The following is a 21,067-nucleotide window of genomic DNA, read 5'->3' on the forward strand; positions in this document are numbered from 1 at the left end:
GATAAACGAACACACTACCAGCTTCTGTCTCGACCTGAGGAGGGAGAGAGAGAGAGAGAGAGAGGGAGAGAGAATGAGAAGGTCACCTCATTTTTTTTTTTTCTCCAAGATGAAAAATACCAAGACAGAGATGGGGTGGGCAGGACTTGTGAAAAGTGGCAGGGAGTAGTTGAGATGGTCATGAGAAACATAAAATCCTGAGTGCACAGCCCCTCGTCATCTGCTCTGGTATTCACCACTCCTCTGACTCTTCGTCAGTCTAGAGTTGACTTGAAGGGAATAGGTTTCGGGAGACTTTTATTTTTCTGGTGATATCTCTCTGTAAAACTACCCACCTGAAGTTCTAAACAAGGCAAGTCGAAATTGGAAATGCTTATTTGCCTTTTTTTTTCTCTCAAAGAGTTCAGTTAATCTTTCACTTACTATACTTAGGCCAAGAAGATAAGATTTGACCTCTGCAAACACTTCAACAGCTATGGAGTCATAGCAAAACCTTTGACAGTTTTTGGCTGAGAATTGACAGGGTTTTTTTTTTTTTTTCGTCTGGAAAGTTTAATAGCTTTTGTCCGAGAAGGTCAGTTGTATCAATGGCTTTTGTTTCTGAGGAAGATATTTGATCAGGCCTCTCTCCTGGGTTAGGCACTGATGCCAAAGATGTTGTTTCGCCTGACTCCTGCAGTGGATGAAAAAAGTTTTGTCTGACCGTTTGACCCATTTTAAAATGTTTAAAACCCCCCCGGTTTCCCCCGGTTACCTAAAAGCATTGTGGCTCTGCTTTGGACACCCAGTTTAGTCAAAATCTATGGAATCAGTGAAAGAATTTTTTGACAACAGGTTTTTGTTCTGAATGCTGGGTTTTGAACGCTCGGTTTATGTGGTGCTCTTTTTATTCAAATTAGACAAAACAAATGCATTTGATGATGTAATTGTGTTGTTGACATGTGGTGATGGAAAAGGTCCACTGGCCAGAAGCAAACTCTCGCTTCCTTTTCCATGGGCTAACCATGGATTTTTTTCTCTCTCTTTTTTTTTTGTAAATTATGTATTAAAAACAAGAGTTTTTTGCAACTTCATTTGATGTTGTATGTGTATGTATGTATGTATGTGTGTCTGTGTATCTGTTATCAAGAAACACATGAAATACAGGTACTCAGATGAATTAGCTATTACAACACAAACCCTCTCAAGATGTATTACCTTGAAAAATAAACAGGCGTCAAAGGATTGGTAACTTCGAAGGACGGAGAGAGCGAGAGAGACAGCAGTGCTCTACTCCTTACTTGAGTCTATAACTGGGAATTCCTAAAACCTGATTCAAGAAGTATCTTTGTATGTCCAGTACAATAAATTCAAGGTGGGAAAATTTGACTTTTTTTTTTTTTTACCTGGAGAGCAACACTATGTTCGGCCTTTTCCCTTCTGTCCTGCACAATCACACTGTAGGCTACTCAGTTCATTGATGTTCTGAGAAGCCTCTCTGTTGTTGAATTAATAAAGTGAGATCGAGACAATCTGAAAGAAGCACAGCTCTCCACGAGGAAGACTTCCTCTATGTTACATATTTTCACAGCGGATACTTCGAGTGTTGTCGTCTCACCCTTAACCGTAGTGTAGCACAGCTCGTGCCCTTTACACGTCATAAACGATCTGAACTTTGATCACTTATCAATTTATAACGTGCCCGTGTTTCCAGAACAAATGCACAATTCCGTTTCTCTTTTTTTCCTGATCCTGAACTCCGACAATGGGAAGCTGGGAAATGCGAGCGAAATTTAAAAACGTCACAGTTTAGTTTGTGAGCTTCCCGTTCCTTTCCGTAAAAACCTGTCCAGCACAGTGTACCCAATAGAGCAACAGATCACCAAATCGTATATGCAATGATAAGGAACGTTAAACAAAAAAAATGATCAAAGATGAATTCAAATCGAATGGGTTTAATTTTATGCTAGACTTGGAAAACTGATGAAGAGTTATGAATTATGTGTCAAATCCGATGACCATACTTGGCAACAATGTGTATCGAAGTATGTTCGGTAAAACTGAAGATAAAATAAAGTATTACGCAACTTGTTCGTATCTCAGAACATCTGCAAAAGGACACCGTAAAATGCAGCCCTCGCTGTACATTTGTAATTTGATAGGTGTAAGAGTTCCTAAATGTGCCTATCTGGCTGTCTGGCATTGCTGCAAAGTTTGCCTCTATAAACATCCTGCATTGTGTCTGTGTGAACACCAACGTCACACTCGTCAGCTGAGAAGAAACTACGAAACCCCGACCAAGTTGGCGAGCGTGTGTGCGCGCGATGAAGTCGTCCAGTAAAATGGCTGTTGTCTAGGATGAGGAATAGAAGCCGGACGAGTTGGCTTCGATAAGAAAACAAACAGGAATCCACTCTTTCACTGGACCAATTTGAAGCGCGATCTCCGTGTACTTTTCTTTTGTAAGGTATGTTTAATGAATAGATGGTACAGAGGCACTGGCTTTTGCACGGAGTTTCGATGTCGAGTTAGATGCGTTTTGATTGACAGCTCATCGGCTAGCACATAGGCTAGATCACCGCAGAGGCATATAGCCGTGATAAACGTCTTGTTCATGATCGTTTTAACGCTTTATTAAACCGTTAATTGGTGTTACAGTATCTGTAGTTTATATCATTTCGCTGAAATGACAATTGCTGTGTCTGTGTTACGTTGTAATAGTGGCTTTATTAGCCTTGCGTTAGCGAGCTAGCCGGTTCACCATGTAATGAGGCGACGGCAGACATTATGATGACCTTGTTGATGATAAACCACTTTACTGAACTGCGTTCGAAGAGCAGACTGTTAATTACGATGATTTCCAGTTATACTTGTCAGACACATTTTTAAAGAAATGTCGAATAAATGTTTCAGCATAAAGTTTTACATCTTTTATAGTACCGATTGAACAAACGGATACACAGACAATTAGGGAGTCCAGCGATTCCTGGAAAAACATCCCGTGGTCCTTCGCAGACATACTGATATATGAGCATAACTGTATACGAACATATGTATGATGTTATTAATATACGAGAATTGTAGTCCAAAGTTGTTTCTTAACTATCTCGATCACTGGCCTTTTGGATTACCAGGACAGAGCATCCATTACGTTTAGAGTAACGTTAACAATGTGTGCATATCAGCGTTTGATTAGTTGTGTAACTTGTAAGAGCAATTAGTCATCACAGTCTAAAAGTGCACAGACCTTTATCGCCTAATCTCTTTTACATTTCACACTAAAATTGTAAGGAGGAAAAAAAAAAAGTAAAACCTGCACTTGGTATATAATACGGAATGTCCGGAGAATGTCATGGTTCAGGTGTCTCCCTTTGTCTTATCTGGTTTACTTTATCAGTACACCCTATTAAACTGATATTTGACAATATCAAGTTGAACTAATAGCTCAGTGTTGTTATTAAGCACTACAAGATTAGTTACTTCAGTGTTACAAAAAGCTGGTTTCCCCTGCACTTGCAGATTCAGACGTACAGTTGGACTGGCTCCTGCTCCTCACTGTTTTTGAGTGATCTGAGCGTGTGTATATGAGGGAGTGAGAGAGAGAGAGAGAGAGAGAGAGAGACTAGGCGTTAACCCTGCCCAGGTCCTCGTGCATAATGCATAGCTCCACATCGCCACAGCAGAACACAGATTATGTGTAGGCATTCAGGGAAACCAGACAACGCTTGAAAAACAAAGCCACAGATAACAGTTTTCTTTCCTGCAGTCGGTAAGTTATCAAATTATTTATTTTTCTCAGAGTAACCACTGAGATATTGTATGCCCCCGATAAATAGAACAGTAAGCTGCCATTTTCCCTTTGTTATTGCCTGTATGTGTGTGTGTGTGTGTGTGTTGGGTTGTGGGCAGTGTCTCGACTCGTTACGATATCCTCTGTGTGGTAAACAATATCTTTGTTGTGTTTGCTGTAAATATCACTGAGGATCATGTTTAGCCCTCCATAAATCATTCAGTGTTCAAAGATTGCGTTATTTATATATCTGACCCGGGGTAGTGGTGTAGTTGAAAATATGCTTGTCATTGCTAAGAACACCCTGCAGGCTGAAATATCATGCTCGTTAGTAACCTGTTTTGTCTGTAAGGCATTTTTTTTGTATATATATAGCCTGTACACACTTACAAAGTTAATATTCATGACTTTACCCACCCGACTTGAGAGATGATAAAACGTAAATTTGCTTTAAGTATGCACAACAGGAGCTTGACATCAGGCTCTGATGATAAGTCGGCTTACTGTCTTTCTAAAGTGGCTTATTTGTTTCCCTTTTACTGTGGACGATAAGGCCTTTTATGTGAGCCGTCTCAGACACAAGCCAGCTTTGTGATTCGCGGCATTTATTTTGGATTTTATTTTTGGTGCTTTTCCAAGGGTGAAAACTAACGCAGTGGGTGTCAACAGAATGGTCAGAGAGACACTGAGGCAAAGCAGCCGTGCCGTTATCTGGCTCTGGCACTGACGGAGAGACAGTGGGAAACCTGCTCCGGCTGTTCTCTCTCTCTCTCTCTCTCTCTCTCTCTCCCTCTCTCTCTCTCTCTCTCTCTCTCTCTCTCTGGCATTTATCCTGACGGAATGAAAAAATAAATAAATAAATAAAAAAGGATGGAATATCATGGCTGAAATAACAAGCGGCCAGATAGGAGCTGGCTGTCAGTCAAGCAGCCGGCGTCCACTCCGGGTCTCTTATCACCACCAGCTCCTCTAGCTGTTCAAAGAGAAGAAAGACGAATTCAACTTCTGAACCCAGAGCCGTTACTGTTTGTCTGGCTCTTTTATCATTCTCCTTTTCTCCCTGTGTCTCCATGGCGGCGCACCTCAGTGAGCATGCTCAGTAGTCCTCTTACTCTGTTGCTAAGCAACAGGCTCTTGCTCTCTCTCTCTCTCTCTCTCTCCCTCTCTCTCTCTCTCTCATAGAATATGGAAAACACTGTAGTGCCAAGAGCGAGTCCTTTTATTTCATTATGCAGTCAGAATTTTCTTCATAGATGATTAGATTATAGGTCTGTCTCACTACAAAGTCTTTCTCTCTTTCTCTTTCTCTCCTCAGGTGTGGTGGTGTTAAGGAGCAGACATGGACACTACCACCTCCATAAAGATGACCACCATGGCCATCCAGAACCTCTTCAGCTACGTGGAGGAGGAGAATCTGGCCGCCCTGAAAGCTCACCTGGACAAGTTTAAAGAGGTGGATGGCCGCAGTGATGTAAGTGCCCCGCTCGTGCAAAACAGTGCAAAAGAAACGTGCACTGTTTTTTTTGTTTTTTTTTAATTGTACCCGAACAATGTAGCCTTGAGTCTTAGGGAGATGACGAAACTTTATGTTGTTACAATAAAATTCATTAATAAATTTTAGCATTCTCAACATCTCACAATCCAGATTACTCCTCAGTTGTGGCATTACCTCACACATTCTGTCTTTCTCGCTGTTCTTCTCTTTCTCTCTCTCTTTCTCTTCGTCTGTCAGAATGGACAGACTCCTCTGATGCTGGCGGCAGAGCAGGGGAGCCTGGAGATCGTCCAGGAGCTGATCAGAAGGGGTGCGAATGTGAATCTGGATGATGTGGTGAGTGTTCACAGCATCCGGTGCGTGAAGGAAAAAAAAAAAAAAAGAAAATCTCCAGTCTAACCACAGTGTTACATTACAACCAGCGCAGAAAGAGTAATGGGATATTTACAGTCTCTTCCTCTGGATGATGTGACTCTTTGTAGCTTTGCTTTTCATTAGAGATTATCACAGAGGACCAGCTGTGCACACCACGGACAAACAAAACCAGCAACCCAGTATATGACAATCGGATCAAATGTTGAAATTGTATAGCATGTTAAAAAAAAAGGGCTTATTCTTATTGTTGGCTGTTTCCTGTGTTCCTGCATTTATTTCAGTTCAGCATTAAAAAAAAGAAAAAGAAAAGCTCTTTGGGGTTTCCGTAGTGACCGTGGTAAATTATTGGACGGTTTCCATGGTGACTAGACCTTTCAGTGCTCTCTCTCTCTCTCTCTCTCTCTCTCTCTCTCTCTCTCCCATAGGACTGCTGGTCTGCCCTGATCTCTGCGGCTAAGGAAGGACATGTGGAGGTGGTGAAAGAGCTGTTGGAAAGCAGCGCCTACATCGAGCACAGAGATATGGTGAGACAGTAGAGAGAGAGCAGAAGAGGCACTCCACTCACTCTCAGAGGAGAACGAGAGAATTGTGTTCAAATAATAAAACGACTCCGGTGAACCGGCTACACACACAAAGAAGAGAGGGCCAATACGCTAGGCTGGGCCATATAGCATGTTATTAGGGTTTCTTTCTTTTTTTTTTTTTTTCTTTTTTTAATTTAATCGGGTTAGTCCCCCTCTGATGAACCGTGGCTGGGAGGGCAGTAGTTAATGATCACACGCAGGACACAGGCTGTCAGTGCAACACACAGCGATCAGACCACATACTGTGCAGTCCTTCAGGACCAGTCATTGGAGGATCATATAGTACATTGTTTCACAAGCACAGTTTAAATTCTACCGTTAGCTGTGGTCGAATGGCCAGTACATAATAACAACCCGTAGACCTGCAGTGCAGTAGACTGTTCCAGTAGTTGTGTACGCTGCAGATTGTCAATGTGTCCCATTTGCTCCCATGGAGAATCTCACTTGGTTTTGTTTCATTTTAAGGGGGGATGGACTGCTCTCATGTGGGCTGCGTACAAAGGTCGTGTGGAGGTCACCAAAGTCCTCCTGGAAAATGGAGCAAACCCCAACACCACTGGGCAGGTGAGCAGTGGAAAACATCTCACCATGCTAATGAGCACATAACAGAATAGCTGTAATTGTGTGTGTGTGTCTCTGTCTGTGTCTGTGTTTCTGTGTGTATATGTGTATATATATATATATATATATATCTATGCGCATTTGTTACAATATCAGTTATTGAAAAAGTTATGTGCTGCAAGTGATGTCTGTTTTTTCCATTTAATATAACTGAATTTTCAATTTTATAAATGTTTGTTTGGGATGGGAATTTTAGAGAGAGTTGCATATCCATACGTACTTGCATATCAATCATTTATAGGATTGCTTCACAATATTTCATTTTGGCTCATACTGATCCTACAATCCTTCAATTTTCTGTCTTCCTTCAGCAATACAGTGTCTACCCCATTATCTGGGCCGCTGGCCGAGGACACGCGGAGATAGTCCAACTCCTGCTCCAGCATGGAGCCAAAGTCAACTGCTCTGACAAGGTGAGACAAAGACACACACACGCACACACACACACACTCTGCCCTCATCTCAGAGAGTGTGTGTGAGATTGAACTGTGTAGATATGAGTGGATGTTGTCATTCTGATGGCAGAGTGTAACATCACTCTCCCAGTTCTGTGTGTTTTGCCTTTTTCTACACTACTGTAATGTACGTTCAGCTGTGTGTAATGTAGGAGAAATGTCAATCCAATGAAGTACATGAAGATGAGGAGGAGGATGATTATTGTTGATGTTGTTGTTGTTGTATTATAAATGTTTATGTATGTTATTATATATGATGTATTATAAATATTGTTGTTCGCTGTTAATAATATCATTTTTTATTTTTGATCCCCAGTATGGTACCACCCCACTGATCTGGGCTGCGAGGAAAGGCCATTATGACTGTGTCATGCACCTGCTGGAGAAGGGAGCAGACGTCGACCAGGAGGGGGCGGTATGGGACAGTCGTAATGTTTGCATGCTGAGATACAGCCCCAGAGACCTGTGGTTACCACACTGAGTCCCATTAGCATGAGACTGAGCCTGAGAACCCTGTTTTGTTCTGATGTCAGTGTAACTGCCGTCCTCTTCCCTGTGCAGAACTCCATGACGGCTCTGATAGTGGCAGTGAAAGGTGGATACACAGAGGTGGTGAAGGAGCTGCTGAAGAGGAATCCCAACGTTAACATGACGGACAAGGACGGAAACACGGCGCTAATGATTGCCGCTAAAGAGGGTTACACTGAGATAGTCCAGGACCTGCTAGACGCCGGCACGTACGTCAACATTCCTGACCGGGTGAGTTCAGCGTTGCTGTCCTTTACTGAGAAACACACATTCAGCATCACTGTCCCTCACTGAAAAAACACATTCAGCATCACTGTCCCTTACTGAAAAACACACTCAGCATCACTGTCCCTTACTGAGAAAAATACATTCAGCATCACCATCCTTCACTGAGAAAAACACATTCAGCATCACTGTCCCTTACTGAGAAAAATACATTCAGCATCACCATCCTTCACTGAGAAAAACACATTCAGCATCACTGTCCCTTACTGGGAAAACACATTCAGCATCACTGTCCCTTACTGAGAAAACACATTCAGTTTCACTGTCCCTTACTGAGAAAAATACATTCAGTTTCACTGTCCCTTACTGAGAAAAACACATTCAGCATCACTGTCCCTTACTGAGAAAAACACATTCAGTTTCACTGTCCCTTACTGAGAAAAACACATTCAGTTTCACTGTCCCTTACTGAGAAAAATACATTCAGCATCACTGTCCCTTACTGAGAAAAACACATTCAGCATCACTGTCCTTTACTGAGAAAAACACATTCAGCATCACTGTCCCTCACTGAAAAAACACATTCAGCATCACTGTCCCTTACTGAGAAAAACACATTCAGCATCACTGTCCCTTACTGAAAAACACACTCAGCATCACTGTCCCTTACTGAGAAAAACACATTCAGCATCATTGTCCCTTACTGAAAAAACACATTCAGTTTCACTGTCCCTTACTGAGAAAACGCACAGCATCACTGTCCCTTACTGAGAAAAACACATTCAGTTTCACTGTCCCTTACTGAGAAAAACACATTCAGTTTCACTGTCCCTTACTGAGAAAAATACATTCAGTTTCACTGTCCCTTACTGAGAAAAATACATTCAGCATCACTGTCCCTCACTGAGAAAACACATTCAGCATCACTGTCCCTTACTGAAAAACACACTCAGCATCACTGTCCCTCACTGAGAAAAACACATTCAGCATCACTGTCCCTTACTGAGAAAAATACATTCAGCATCACCATCCTTCACTGAGAAAAACACATTCAGCATCACTGTCCCTTACTGGGAAAACACATTCAGCATCACTGTCCCTTACTGAGAAAACACATTCAGCATCACTGTCCCTTACTGAGAAAAATACATTCAGCATCACTGTCCCTTACTGAGAAAAACACATTCAGCATCACTGTCCCTTACTGAGAAAAATACATTCAGCATCACTGTCCCTTACTGAAAAACACACTCAGCATCACTGTCCCTTACTGAGAAAAACACATTCAGCATCACTGTCCCTTACTGAAAAAACACATTCAGTTTCACTGTCCCTTACTGAGAAAACGCACAGCATCACTGTCCCTTACTGAGAAAAACACATTCAGTTTCACTGTCCCTTACTGAGAAAAATACATTCAGTTTCACTGTCCCTTACTGAGAAAAATACATTCAGTTTCACTGTCCCTTACTGAGAAAAACACATTCAGTTTCACTGTCCCTTACTGAGAAAAACACATTCAGTTTCACTGTCCCTTACTGAGAAAAATACATTCAGTTTCACTGTCCCTTACTGAGAAAAACACATTCAGTTTCACTGTCCCTTACTGAGAAAAACACATTCAGTTTCACTGTCCCTTACTGAGAAAACACATTCAGCATCACTGTCCCTTACTGAGAAAAATACATTCAACATCACTGTCCCTTACTGAGAAAACACATTCAGCATCACTGTCCCTTACTGAGAAAAACTCATTCAACATCACTGTCCCTTACTGAGAAAAACACATTCAGCATCACTGTCCCTTACTGAGAAAAATACATTCAGCATCACTGTCCCTTACTGAGAAAAACACATTCAGCATCACTGTCCCTTACTGAGAAAAACACATTCAGCATCACTGTCCCTTACTGAGAAAAATACATTCAGCATCACTGTCCCTTACTGAAAAATCACATTTAGCATCACTGTCCCTTACTGAGAAAATACATTCAGCATCACTGTCCCTTACTGAGAAAAACACATTCAGCATCACTGTCCTTTACTGAGAAAAACACATTCAGCACCACTGTTCCTTACTGAGAAAATACATTCAACATCACTGTCCATTACTGAGAAAACACATTCAGCATCACTGTCCCTTACTGAAAAATCACATTTAGCATCACTGTCCCTTACTGAAAAATCACATTTAGCATCACTGTCCCTTACTGAAAAATCACATTTAGCATCACTGTCCCTTACTGAGAAAATACATTCAGCATCACTGTCCCTTACTGAGAAAAACTCATTCAACATCACTGTCCCTTATTGAGAAAAACACATTCAGCATCACTGTCCCTTACTGAGAAAAATACATTCAGCATCACTGTCCCTTACTGAGAAAAACACATTCAGCATCACTGTCCCTTACTGAGAAAAATACATTCAGCATCACTGTCCCTTACTGAAAAACACACTCAGCATCACTGTCCCTTACTGAGAAAAACACATTCAGCATCACTGTCCATTACTGAAAAAACACATTCAGTTTCACTGTCCCTTACTGAGAAAACGCACAGCATCACTGTCCCTTACTGAGAAAAACACATTCAGTTTCACTGTCCCTTACTGAGAAAAATACATTCAGTTTCACTGTCCCTTACTGAGAAAAATACATTCAGTTTCACTGTCCCTTACTGAGAAAAACACATTCAGTTTCACTGTCCCTTACTGAGAAAAACACATTCAGTTTCACTGTCCCTTACTGAGAAAAATACATTCAGTTTCACTGTCCCTTACTGAGAAAAACACATTCAGTTTCACTGTCCCTTACTGAGAAAAACACATTCAGTTTCACTGTCCCTTACTGAGAAAACACATTCAGCATCACTGTCCCTTACTGAGAAAAATACATTCAACATCACTGTCCCTTACTGAGAAAACACATTCAGCATCACTGTCCCTTACTGAGAAAAACTCATTCAACATCACTGTCCCTTACTGAGAAAAACACATTCAGCATCACTGTCCCTTACTGAGAAAAATACATTCAGCATCACTGTCCCTTACTGAGAAAAACACATTCAGCATCACTGTCCCTTACTGAGAAAAACACATTCAGCATCACTGTCCCTTACTGAGAAAAATACATTCAGCATCACTGTCCCTTACTGAAAAATCACATTTAGCATCACTGTCCCTTACTGAGAAAATACATTCAGCATCACTGTCCCTTACTGAGAAAAACACATTCAGCATCACTGTCCTTTACTGAGAAAAACACATTCAGCACCACTGTTCCTTACTGAGAAAATACATTCAACATCACTGTCCATTACTGAGAAAACACATTCAGCATCACTGTCCCTTACTGAAAAATCACATTTAGCATCACTGTCCCTTACTGAAAAATCACATTTAGCATCACTGTCCCTTACTGAAAAATCACATTTAGCATCACTGTCCCTTACTGAGAAAATACATTCAGCATCACTGTCCCTTACTGCGAAAAACTCATTCAACATCACTGTCCCTTATTGAGAAAAACACATTCAGCATCACTGTCCCTTACTGAGAAAAATACATTCAGCATCACTGTCCCTTACTGAGAAAAACTCATTCAACATCACTGTCCCTTACTGAGAAAAACTCATTCAACATCACTGTCCCTTATTGAGCAAACACAAACAATTCATCTGTCCCACAGCTCTGTGTTAGTGTTTTTGAATTTCACTGTGACTGAGCTGAACTGCTCTTTGTGTGTGTGTGTGTGTGTGTGTGTATCTGACAGAGTGGAGACACTGTGTTAATTGGGGCAGTGAGGGGAGGCCACGTGGAGATTGTGAGAGCTTTGCTGCACAAATATGCGGACATCGACATCAGAGGACAGGTGACTGTGACATCATCACATTATAGCTGCCTTTTTTTTTAACCCTATTTTAACTCATTGTACTGCAGTAATTGTATGAGTGTAAAACTGTGTGAATGTAAAATTGTGTGAATATAATGTTTATCTTAATTTACTTTGCAATAGACAGTTTACAAATCCAAAGTTAACCTTCATACACTTACCAGCTGAAGGTCTATGAGTATAGAGCTTACCTTAACTAATTTTTCAGTTGTAAGGGTAGGCATGTAAAGTTAAGGTCAACAACACAAAGTGTATTGAAGTAAAAGTTAAATTTTATAGCAGTGAGTGTAGGATTGTTAAGTTAGTCATAATAAATGTTGTGTAAAGTTGAGTTTTATTAAACATGTGTGACGATGCGGAGTGTGGGACGAATGTACTCAGGTGTCTTGTCTCTGCCTGTGTGTTAATGTGGCTGTAGGACAATAAGACGGCGCTGTACTGGGCTGTGGAGAAGGGAAACGCCACTATGGTCAGAGACATCCTGCAGTGTAATCCAGACACAGAGACTACCACCAAGGTACGGACACACCGACCCTGTCAGACACACCAGAGAGGAATGCCGGCCTAAAACTAAAGTACAGCATCTAAAGCCTGTGTGTGTGTGTGTGTGTGTGTGTGTGTGTGTGTGTGTGTGTGTGTGTGTTTGCAGGATTCCGAGACTCCTTTGATTAAAGCCACCAAGATGAGAAACATTGAGATAGTGGAGCTACTCCTGGATAAGGGAGCCAAAGTGTCAGCTGTGGACAAGGTACACATCATCACTGGTCATAAAAAATAATAACCATCATCATCAAAACTGCTCTTAATCATTTTTAACCACTTAAAAAGTACTAGAAAACTTTTAAATAGACTCTTTAATTGATGTTAAGGCATCATTTGAGCTTTTCAGTCACTGTTTTTCTTCTATCTCTTCTCCCATTGGTCAGCGAGGAGACACGCCCCTCCACATTGCCATTCGTGGGCGGAGCCGGCGGCTGGCAGAGCTCCTCCTCCGTAACCCCAAAGACGGAAGGCTGCTGTACAGGCCAAACAAGGCGGGCGAGACGCCCTACAACATAGACTGTAATCACCAGAAGAGCATCCTCACTCAGATCTTCGGCGCCCGTAAGGCTGTCTGTTCTCTGTCTCTCTTTCTCCCCATAAGGTTATAATGTGCCCTAGTTCAACACTCAGTACTGAGTTTAACTCTTTGGAGTGGGCACTCTTAGTACTGTTAAAAACCATCCGTTGTTTTGTAATGGAATAAGCATAAATCTTAATCTTGTCCCAGTGGACTAATACCAGTTTTGGGAGTTAGGTGACATATTAATGTAATAAATGGATTTGATCTTGTGGTCTTTCCATAGAACCCCACCCCCCCCCCCCCCCCCCACCCTTCTCTCTCTCTCCCCCTCTTTCTGTCCCTCTCTCTCTCCCTCTGTCTCTCTCTCTCTCCCTCTCTCTCTCTCCCGCTGTCTCTCTCTCTCCCTCTCTCTCTCTTTCTCTCTCCCTCTCTCTCTACCCCTCTCTCTCCCCCCTGCTGTGTCGTCTCACCTGGTTGTATGATGTGTCCTGTTCCCAGGTCACCTCTCTCCCACTGAATCAGATGGGGATATGTTGGGCTATGATCTGTACAGCAGTGCCCTGGCAGACATCCTGAGCGAGCCCACCATGCAGCCGCCCATCTGTGTGGGTCTGTACGCCCAGTGGGGCAGCGGCAAGTCCTTCCTGCTCAAAAAACTGGAGGGTGAGCTCAGCCGTGCATTCAACATAATGTAGCGGCATGTTTATCATACGCGCAGACATATGGAAGAATGTTCAGTCGTCGGCTTCCTGCGTCTCTCCTACGTTAGCCCGTGGATTGATTGTGTGTTTGACATCTGGCTGAGCTGCAGAGAGCAGCTCCTAGCATTTGTGGTGGTTACAAACACACACACACACACACACACACGCACCTTTACACAACACAGACAAATACTTATAAACATTCAAAACAATTGAGCACATTCATAACTGTCGAACATTTTGAACTCTCTTTGAACTTCTCCCCCCCCGCCCCTGCTCTGATTGCCAGATGAAATGAAGACGTTTGCGGGTCAGCAGGTGGAGCCGTTGTTCCAGTTCTCCTGGCTGGTCGTCTTTCTGTCCCTGATGCTGTGTGGCTCTGTGGCTCTGGTTCTGGGCTTCACCGTAGACCCAAAACTGGCGGTTGCCATCTCTCTGAGCCTGTTGGCTCTGCTCTACCTGTTCTTCGGTGAGAACTGACCTGTGAGAACTGACCTGTGAGAACTGACCCGTGAGAACTGACCCGTCCCTCTTTACAGCTGTCAAAAACAATGCATTTTTCAGTGGGTCATCTGAGAAACCATAACACAAGGTCATGTCTATGACCAGGAAGTTACAAAGAGAAGGTTAAAAAAAAAAAACTTGTTTGTATTTCCACTGGTCACTAAAGATGTGTTACGTTACATTTACGCCAACAGGGGGCATAGCCAAAAAATTGTCTCTGCACAAACTAAAAGTTTCTCAACATCTTACTGGTGGTGAATTGTCTCTAAAATGAGTTTGCTGTGTGTAATTTGTACTGTGTTTGTTTGAGAAATGGTTTGGTCTCACTGTTTGACTCCCTGTCTCCTTGCAGTCGTGGTGTATTTTGGGAGCAGGCGTGAGGGCGAGAGCTGGAACTGGGCCTGGGTCATTAGCACCAGACTGGCCCGACACATTGGCTACCTGGAGCTTCTGCTTAAACTCATGTTTGTCAATCCTCCTGAGCTCCCAGAGCAGACTACCAGAGCCCTGCCCGTCCGGTACTATATACACACACATACACACACACACACACACACACACACACACACAAAAACACACACGTACTCACATGTGCGCACCCACATAAGTACATACATGTAAACTACAATTTCATATAGATTACCTGTTGTCTACCTCATCCTAATGCATGTTTTGTCTTTGCTGTCTGTGTGTGTGTGTGTGTCTGTGTCTGTGTGGGTGTGTGTGTGCGCGCTCACAGGTTTCTGTTTACGGACTATAACCGTCTGTCCAGCGTTGGTGGGGAAACGTCCATGGCTGAGATGATAGCCACACTCTCGGATGCCTGTGAGAGAGAGTTTGGCTTCATGGCTACCAGACTCTTCAGAGTCTTCAAGACTGAGGAAACACAAGGTACAAATCTCACCACATCAAAAAACAAAAAAAACCCTCAAAAAACTCACACCCCTGTGTTTAAGGTCTGAAAATCACAGGTTTCTTTTTTTCAAAAATCACCTCTGTTTTTTAAACCGCTAAGCAACATGATACAGCCAGTCATTTTATTTTAGCCAAGTGTGTGTTTATGTTTGGTAGTGACAGCCACAGACTGGAGCTATTGTATTACATCCATAAATCCATCTTACCCTTATGTCAGACTGACAAGGTTATTCTAAAATAACTAATTAATGTCAAAGAAATATAATTAATGTAAACTAAAATAATTAATGTCATTTGATATTTAGTGAGAAGGTCAGGATTACATTATTAATTGCTTGTTCATTTATTTATGTACTACCAATTAATAAATCATTTGATAACAGTAGCAATGAATGAAACATTGTGGATATACGTGTCTTGTTGTTTGAGTGTGATAGTGACTGTGTTTGTGCTCTACAGGGAAGAAGAAGTGGAAGAAGACCTGCTGTATCCCGTCCTTCATCATCTTCGTCTTCGTCCTCCTGTGTCTGATCAGCGGGATGGCCCTGCTGGCTGTCTTTAAGGTGGACAGGGAGAATCAGACGGTGAACGCCGTGCTGGTGGCCCTGGCCAGCGTGGTGGGCCTGGCCCTGGTGCTCAAGTCGCCCACTTGGTGGCAGGTGGCCGATTCCGTCTTAAATTCGCAGAGGAAGAGACTGCATGGTGCAGCCAACAGAATGCACAAACTGAAGAGTGAAGGATTTATGAAGGTATGTGCACACACACTCTCACACACACACACTCTCACACTCACACACACTCTCACACTCACACACACACACATGCACACACTCTCACACTCACACACACATGCACACACAGACACACACACACAATCACACACACACACACACACACACAGACCTGATCATGCAAATATACATAGATACACACACACATACACCTGCACACAACAACATACCTTCTCATACATCCTAAACACACGCACTTACACCTGCACATGCAAATACATCTAGACACCCACACACACACCTGCTAACATGAACGTTATCTCATACACACGAACACAGACACATGCACACATACACATACACGCATGCACCGGCTCACAAAGATTCCTGTTCATAGATACTTGCACTCCTGTACAAAACACACAAGCTGTTACGGTGTGGGGATAGGGTTCGATCTTTAAAAAAACATTGAAAAAATCTCCCACTGGATATGGTTAGAGAACCCTAACATAGATAAAGGCATAGCATTCAATGCAAATCGTCTCCCTGTGCCAGAGCCCCTTGTCTCTCCCCACACTCATCTCTTCCTCTCTCTCTCTCTCTTTCTCTCTCTCTCTCTCTCTGTCCCTCTCATTCTCTCTGTCCCTCTCTCTCTCTCTCTCTCTCTCTCTCTCTCTCCCTCTCTCTCATTCTCTCTCTCTCCCTCTCTCTCATTCTCTCTCTCTCTCTCTCTCTCTCCCTCTCTCTCATTCTCTCTCTCTCTCTCTCATTCTCTCTCTCTCTCTCATTCTCTCTCTATCTCTCTGTCTCCCTCTCTCTCTCTCCCCTCCTCTCTCTCTCTCTCTCTCTCTCTCTCCTTTCCGTGTTTCTCTCAGGTACTGAAGAGTGAGGTGGAGCTCATGGCTAAGATGGCCAAAACGATTGATGGTTTCACGCAGAACCAGACGCGTCTGTGCGTGGTCATCGACGGCCTGGACTCCTGTGAACAGGAGAAAGTCTTACAGATGTTAGACACGGTGAGGATCGCTGGACGAATAATCCACTAAGCTTTTTCATCAGACTTAAGTCAAATTGAACTGTCGTTGCCTGGTAGTGATGTTGGTAGCGATTTTTGTACTGTAACATAACAAATTATTTTTCTGTTCTTCTGTCACTTCCTGTTGATTTCGTTATTAAATATGGGTGACATTTTGTGTCAGAGAGTAGCTCTGTAGTATTAAAAAAACAATTTTTGGGTTGTCCTTCTTTTTTTCAGTACAGGGTCTCTATATAGTATTCTACACATTTCAAAAGTAATATAATATATTGATGGCCCCGAAGATATAATAAGAAATAATGTATGAAACATCTGTGTTTGATCTTTTGTTGATGGTTTCTGGGATTCCTTTGGTCTGATTGAGTTATATGAGGAGCCAGGCTGTAATATGGAAAGATCATTTCTTTGAGAAAAATGAAAAGATCTTTTGTTGGGAAATAACAAGCCAACATGCTTCATTCATTATTTACAGACCTTTGTCTGGACCTTTGATAAGATTTACGAAACGGCATTCTCAGTAAACTTTTTTTCCCTCCTCCTCTGATAAAAGTTAATCAAAGCATAATGAGATCCATAATCTGTCATTTTAGTGTATGTTGACATCAATTAGAAACAGTGAAATTTATTGTCCAAAGGTAAGCTGCGGAAGTTCCTAGATAAAGATAAGTCATAAATGGTTCCATAGGGGATTCTTTTAGTTTTGTGTATGCTCTGGAGGCTTAGGTATTGATTCCTAAGTTCAATATGTTGTCTGGCATCAAATATATTTTAAAAATCCAATTGCTTATCGTCTTTCAAAGATATTTCATGGCTTTTGAAGGTATTCAAGGCTCTGAAAGCATAGATACAGTGCAAAAAAAAAACCACAAACACCTTTCAGAACTGATAGTATCATCTGTCAGATGTCTGCAAAAATGATGAAACACATCCTCTTGGATATGAAATTTGGAGTCACAGTCGGGCCCTCTCACAGACATAAGGGACCACAACTTTGAGAGAGACAACAATTCCCAGCAGCCTTAAGTTTTTTTTTTTTTACTACTGTAAAATATTATGGGTTTTCTTAGAGAAAAACCCACATACAGTAATGATGTGCTGTATACTCATTTGCCGCCAATTGTGTTTGGTTGACCTCCGACCAGGTGAGGGTGCTGTTCTCCAAAGGCCCCTTCATCTCCATCTTCGCCAGCGACCCACACATCATCATTAAAGCCATCAATCAGAACCTTAACAGCGTGCTCCGTGACTCCAACATTAACGGCCACGACTACATGCGAAACATCGTCCACTTGCCCGTCTTCCTCAACAGCCGTGGCCTCAGCAGCGCCAAGAAGATGTGCACTGCTGCCCCTGCCAACGGAGACGCGGGCAACGCTGACGGTACAGTATCTGTTCTGAGATCAGCCCTAAAGACGGACACCTCACCTTGAGCCGCAATCTCATTCATTCCGCTGACCTGCGTGAATAGGTCCACAGCTATAACATCCTGTAACATAGTGTTTTCAAATTAAAATCGAAAAAAGGGAAACTAGCCAGAACACGATGACTGTTGCTTGTGTCACATAACTCAGAATGGCCCCCTGTTAAGCCCCCCTTTTCATTATATGTGGAATTTCATGTCTGATATGATATGTCTGATTTTTGCTGCGCTTGTCCAAGTCACTCTCTTAGATTCAGTGTACAAAGGCAACGTTTTATTGCTTGTTTTTTGAGTTTGTTGAGTAAGCACGGGAAAGGGCGTGAGGCAGTAAGATGGTGTTATTCAGCTTTTCTTTGTTTGAACCTTTGCTTGGTAGTTTTCCTGGGTTCTTACCCGTGCCTTGTTTCGCATCTTGTTCAGGCTGGCACGAGGAACTGGACAGAAAGCTTTCCCAGCACAGCCTGGGAGAACTGACCAAGTTTGGCAGCAAGACCACTCTGAATCGCAGGGTAAGCTCACACAGCGCCTCTCCTTCCCAACAGCACTGATCAGTCAGCACGGTGTCTAAACCGCGAGTTACGCCAAAGGACAAGCGCTCATCAGCAGCACAGATCAAAAGAACTTCAACCTCATTGGCATCATTATTAAATCATTGTTATCTGAACATTAATAGTCATATGAGACCCACTTGGTCTCATGTTGTGGTCACAGTGGGTCGACCAAGCTTAAGAACTTCAAAGTCGACTTTAATGAGTTGGATTTTTTTTTTTTCTTTAGTTCTCTGATGCTTCTGTGTTGGTCATTTTGATCCCAATTGTAGTATTAGAGCCTTACATACTTTTTCACTTGGGTATTATCTCTCAGTGTAATCCAATGAAGGATAATCCAATAAAGTGTCCTAATGAGGGGGGGGGGGGGGGGGGGGGGGGGGGCAGCCACATGATAAAGTGGATTTCACAGAATTCAGCTCGTCTCCCCCCTTTCTCTCTCTCTCTCTCCCTCTCTCTCTCTTTTACCTTTGCGTGTTACTTTGTTAACTGATGCTATGATTCTGTTTTTTGGGGTTTTATTTGTCTGCACAGTGTGAGGCAGAAGTCTGAAATGTTTCTGTTGTGTTGAACGTTGACACGCACGATTGTGTGTTCTTAAACATTTAAACACTGTATGATCAGTTTTGAATTTCTTGCTGTGGTCAAACACAGCTATGCCTGTACTCACTCCACTGTGGATGGTGGTTTGGGCAACAGTAGAAAAAGGCCTATGTCTGCTCTAACGCTTTGCTCTGGATTTTTTGATGTTAATGTTAGGTGCATCTGTAAGTTGATTTCCTATAGCATATTTACTGTTTTACTGAGATGCCGTTAAAGATGCCGGCGCCACCCCACCGTAACTGAAATACAGATTTTCCCGTGACGTTCGCTCTTGTTGCCATAACACAATCTGACTCTCCGTGTGACTTTTTTTCACGCAAGGACACGTACCGGCGCCGACAGATGCAGCGTTCGGTGACGCGACAGATGTCATTCGACCTGACCAAGCTTCTGGTCACCGAGGACTGGTTCAGCGATATCAGCCCCCAGACCATGAGGAGGCTGCTCAACATTGTGTCTGTCACAGGTGATGGTCCTCAGCCTATCAGCACTCAGTTCATCTTACCCAGACACCAGTCATCTAGCATCAAACGCTCAGCGATCGATGATAGCTCAGGAACGTTTAAAAATAAATTTTCCTGTCGCTCTGTGTGAGGGTTATTCGATGACTGCCGGCAGAAACGTACAGCACCAGACCTGGCTGAAAATGGAGCTGAAGTATTTGAATTCGTCGGTCCTGTCTCAACACTCTTGTATACCTAAAACTAATTAACTAAAGTTAATAAAATTTTAATAAGACCGAACGTGCCGAAATAATGCTAAACATGCGGCACGTGAATGATACCTTACAGAAACTTTGTCATGACTTCCCTAGTACAGTAAAATATGTTTAGTGGTCATAAAATCAAGGATACACAACGAAAAAGAGACCACTAAGGAGTGTTGGGACAGGGCTGGTCAGTTCAACACAGAAAATACTCTTTTTCCCAGGTTTGCATTGTGCAACCTGTCATTTTACTGGGCTCGCAGTGATCGTGAATATTCCTGATCGATTATGGCCGTCAAATATTAATCTCACGAGAACTTTTGCCTTCTTCTCCTCTCCTCCGTTTCCACGCGCGAAAGGCCGTCTGCTGAGGGCCAATCAGATCACGTTTAACTGGGACCGCCTGGCGTCTTGGATCAACCTGACGGAGCAGTGGCCCTATCGTACATCTTGGCTCATCCTGTACTTGGAGGAGACAGACGGCGTTCCTGACCAGACCACACTGAAGACCATCTACGAGAGGTGAGACTGTATACTCGGGGCAATTAAGTTTCAGAACTTGGGTCGCATTATTCCTGACGTGATCGTAACTCAGTGGTTTGGACCTTACTGGCAGTTATTTTTGTGTGTCTGTGCTGGATGTAACGTTGTTTCTTGGTTTATGTAAACTGCATTATGTAGGAGTGTTGCTTTCTGGTTTATGTTCAGTGGGTTTTATTTGTGTCTCATTCAAGTTCCTTTGGATGTTTTTATTATTTTTTTGTAATATTCTTTCAATCCAAAGTAAGTTCATTTTTTTTACAGGTTTCTTTGTACTGCACTGAAAGCTCCCACAGTTTCTGAAATAGAGAAGAAAACTCGCTTTGGAGAAGCGGCCATAACCTCAAAATGAGTTT

At 42.6% G+C, this 21,067-nt stretch overlaps 2 protein-coding genes across 2 annotated transcripts in view; both read left to right on the forward strand.

The window, feature by feature from the left end:
- mboat2b (membrane bound O-acyltransferase domain containing 2b) overlaps positions 1-1,011 on the forward strand; it is a 32,140-nt gene extending 31,129 nt beyond the window's left edge. The window contains exon 13 of the mRNA XM_030771348.1: positions 1-1,011. This exon is cut by the window's left edge and continues 261 nt beyond it. The gene's annotated coding sequence lies outside the window, so the exon portion shown is untranslated.
- A 4,121-nt stretch (positions 1,012-5,132) lies between these two features.
- On the forward strand, positions 5,133-20,697 carry LOC115809412 (kinase D-interacting substrate of 220 kDa B). Its single transcript, XM_030771065.1, has 21 exons — positions 5,133-5,240; positions 5,502-5,600; positions 6,065-6,163; positions 6,689-6,787; positions 7,156-7,257; positions 7,616-7,714; positions 7,861-8,058; positions 11,825-11,923; positions 12,363-12,461; positions 12,594-12,692; positions 12,871-13,048; positions 13,506-13,670; positions 13,998-14,177; positions 14,565-14,730; positions 14,952-15,103; positions 15,587-15,876; positions 16,734-16,874; positions 18,037-18,257; positions 18,709-18,823; positions 19,787-19,931; positions 20,531-20,697. The coding sequence occupies exons 1-21, from the start codon at positions 5,133-5,135 to the stop codon at positions 20,695-20,697; spliced, it is 3,021 nt and encodes a 1,006-aa protein (XP_030626925.1).
- The last annotated feature ends 370 nt before the right edge of the window (positions 20,698-21,067 follow it).

This window comes from Chanos chanos, chromosome 4, assembly GCF_902362185.1.
Source record: "Chanos chanos chromosome 4, fChaCha1.1, whole genome shotgun sequence".
Lineage (NCBI taxonomy): Eukaryota > Metazoa > Chordata > Actinopteri > Gonorynchiformes > Chanidae > Chanos > Chanos chanos.